General features: G+C 41.2%; 1 protein-coding gene across 1 annotated transcript; it reads left to right on the forward strand.

The window, feature by feature from the left end:
- Positions 1-1,016: 1,016 nt before the first annotated feature.
- Positions 1,017-1,943, forward strand: LOC135496131 (piggyBac transposable element-derived protein 3-like). The gene has a single exon (XM_064785273.1). The coding sequence runs from the start codon at positions 1,017-1,019 to the stop codon at positions 1,941-1,943; it is 927 nt and encodes a 308-aa protein (XP_064641343.1).
- The last annotated feature ends 1,114 nt before the right edge of the window (positions 1,944-3,057 follow it).

The raw sequence follows: 3,057 nt of genomic DNA on the forward strand, positions 1-3,057 counted from the left end.
TCTCCGCTTACGCCAGAAGCCGTCTTGACGAGTTGGACGAATCCGCCCTGCTGAGATCGAGAAGGACGAGGCCTTGCTGTTGACGTCCCTCCCCGTTATAGAATACCCGTGGCGGTATAGTATTCTTAATTACTGGCTAGTTTATTGTTACGACCTGCCGGCTAGTTAGGACTAGTCTGTTGCCATCTGGGCAGAACCGGTAGAGTCGAAGTCAATTATATAGTCCTAGCTAGCGGTCAGGTTGCTTCAGTCAGCCTGAGTCAAAATTACAGACTGTTTGTGTTGTAGCACGTTGTAAGTTGTGAGAGCATTTTAGTATATCTCCCTTAGCGGAAAAAAAACTTGTATCGATATATTCCCATTGGCGGGAAGAGAATTTGACAATCATATATATAACCTACTACACCCTTCTGCTGACGTTCCGGGCTAGAAGACCGAAGTCTGCAATCAAACACGAGACGGAGGATAGCCTGCTGTAGAGGCCGGAGAAGAGACACCGCAATCGTGTGAAAAACTAGTACGGAGCCGCTAGCTCTAGGCTGAAGCATTTCCAGCTGTAGTGTGAATTGCAGGTATCTTATGATAGCTTGTACCATATAAATATACAGTCCTCTTCAAAAGTAATTAACCTCTGGAATAGTTATCTTATCGTCATCTTGTCAATTCGTTGATTGCCAGAACAGAGACCAATCGATTCAGACTTGTGGAAAAGAAGGAAAAAATTCGTCCGGTGACTGAAAGTGAAATGAAGAAACTTTTGGGTATAGTGATCTACATGTCTGTTGTTCACCATCCTGGTAGGAGAGATTACTGGGCCACTGCAACAAAACAGCCTTTTGTTGCAGATGTAATGACTTGCAATAGGTTTGAAGAAATTATATCATTGTTGCATGTCTCAGATAATGCACTGATGAAGAAAAAAGGTGAACCTGGGTATGATAGGCTGCAGAAGGTACGCCCTCTTCTAAAAAACTTGTATGAAAATTTTGCAAAAAGGTGCAGAACCTGAGGCACACATGTCAGTAGACGAGCAGATTGTACCATTCAAAGGTCGTCATAGCTTGAAGGTTTACGTGGAGAAAAAACCAAACAAATGGGGGTACAAAATCTGGGGTTCTGCTGGTGCATCTGGGTACATGCACAAGTTCTACATACAGGGAGATAACCTTGTTGAGGGAGAGCCAGACTTGGATGAAGGCATTGGGAAATCTGGAGAAGTTGTCCTCAACTTGTGCCGTCACTTGCCTGTTGGGACACACATCTACTTTGACAACTACTTCGCCTCCCCTGATCTTCTTCTGGAACTGAAGAAAAGAGGGTTCAATGCCACATGCACAGTGCGTGCAAACAGACGCCGGAAGTGTCCAACCCTTACTAAAAATCAGTTCAAGAAGAAAGGCAGGGGGACATATGACTATAGGTCAGCTGATGGGGTCTTGCTTTGTGCTTGGTATGACAACAGGATTGAAAATGTGGCTTCAAACAAGTGTTCTGTGGCCCCTACAGTTGAGGTCCGCCGATATAATAAGGCCACAAAGGAGTATATGTATGTTGAGTGTCCTGCCCTCATCAAGGCATACAACAAATGCATGGGGGGCGTTGATAAGTGTGACATGATGCTCTCTTTTTACCGCATCAAAATGAAAAGCAGAAAATGGTACAGGCGCCTGATCTTTCACATGGTTGACTTGGCAATCTCCAATGCCTGGCATCTGCAAAAGGCAGTGACTGGCATCTCCTCCAGGTACTACAGGTTCAAGCTGGCCATCGCTGAATGCCTAGTCAATGGTGCAGTACAACCAGAACCTAGGCGCAGGGAGGAAATGCCTATCATTCCACAGGATGTCCGCAGTGCCAAGGTGGTTCCAAACCATGTTCGGTACGATGGTTACCATCATTTGCCAAAACAAGTGGCCAAGATTCCAAAGAAGTGCAAGCTCTGAAACTGCCAACGCCGCTCTCGGTACTTCTGCATGAAATGCAAAGTGTATCTTTGCATTGATGGTGTAAGTGACTGCTTCTACAACTATCATCTGATGGATTAGAGTAGTATGTGAAGAGACTATATAGCTGACTCTTGCCAAAATGACTAAATCAAATGAACCACTCTCAAATGAACTGCTGGAAGTGAACTGCTGCAAATATACACTACATTATGAACTGCTGAACATGTGCTGCTGATAAGCAAACTGCTGAAAAGTTGAGGATGAAATTTTGAGTACCGGTATCAGAAAATGTCGAATTTGCGGAAAATGTTGCATGAATTTTAGGTTTAGAAGTGTTTTATTCTGCTGAATTATGTGTTATATTGTTAGAAGTTTAAAATTGAGGTTAGTTTTAGAAATAAACTAGTTTATTTTTATAAGCCTGACTTTGAATTCTTATATTTTGTCTGTAAGTACCCTGTATGCATGAGGGTCACATATATGACCCAAAAATATCTCCCAAAATACTGGCAGTATCAAAAAAAAAATTCCATTTTTGGTCTAATGGGCTCAAATTAACCCCAAATACCAGAAATCACCATTTTTCAATAGTGGGAAAGGCTTCATGCATTAAAGGGTTAAATCTTAAAATAAATAGCTATAATTGATATATTTTATATTATCATTATTATCATCATTATTACCTGATCTGCACTATTTCATTTTCTAACTTTATCCACCTATACATGTATATAATGATCATTATTGTCATTTAAAGAAACCTCCTTAGGAGAACAATAAATTCAGCATAATAATGCGGCCCCATTAATGTGTACAATTATATTGCGAACACAGTATTGATATTTGTCCGTTTGTCACATTGATAGTAAAGTAGTAAAGCTAGGGTCAAATACTAGTATTGTGAAAATGAGCGGCCCCAAATGAGAAGTAGTGTTATAGGTGATTTTGACTAGATATGCCAATGATCCATATCATATTGAGTGTGCAGAGGTGTATGTGGTATCCCCTCATGCATACCCTTGCTCGGATTGAAGAATGTGCACACGATGGAGACACCACTGATTAACAAATGAAACTTCAAAAAATAATATTTTATTCTCAGTAAAGCCGA

The sequence above is a fragment of the Lineus longissimus genome, chromosome 11, assembly GCF_910592395.1.
Source record: "Lineus longissimus chromosome 11, tnLinLong1.2, whole genome shotgun sequence".
Classification (NCBI taxonomy): Eukaryota; Metazoa; Nemertea; class Pilidiophora; order Heteronemertea; family Lineidae; genus Lineus; species Lineus longissimus.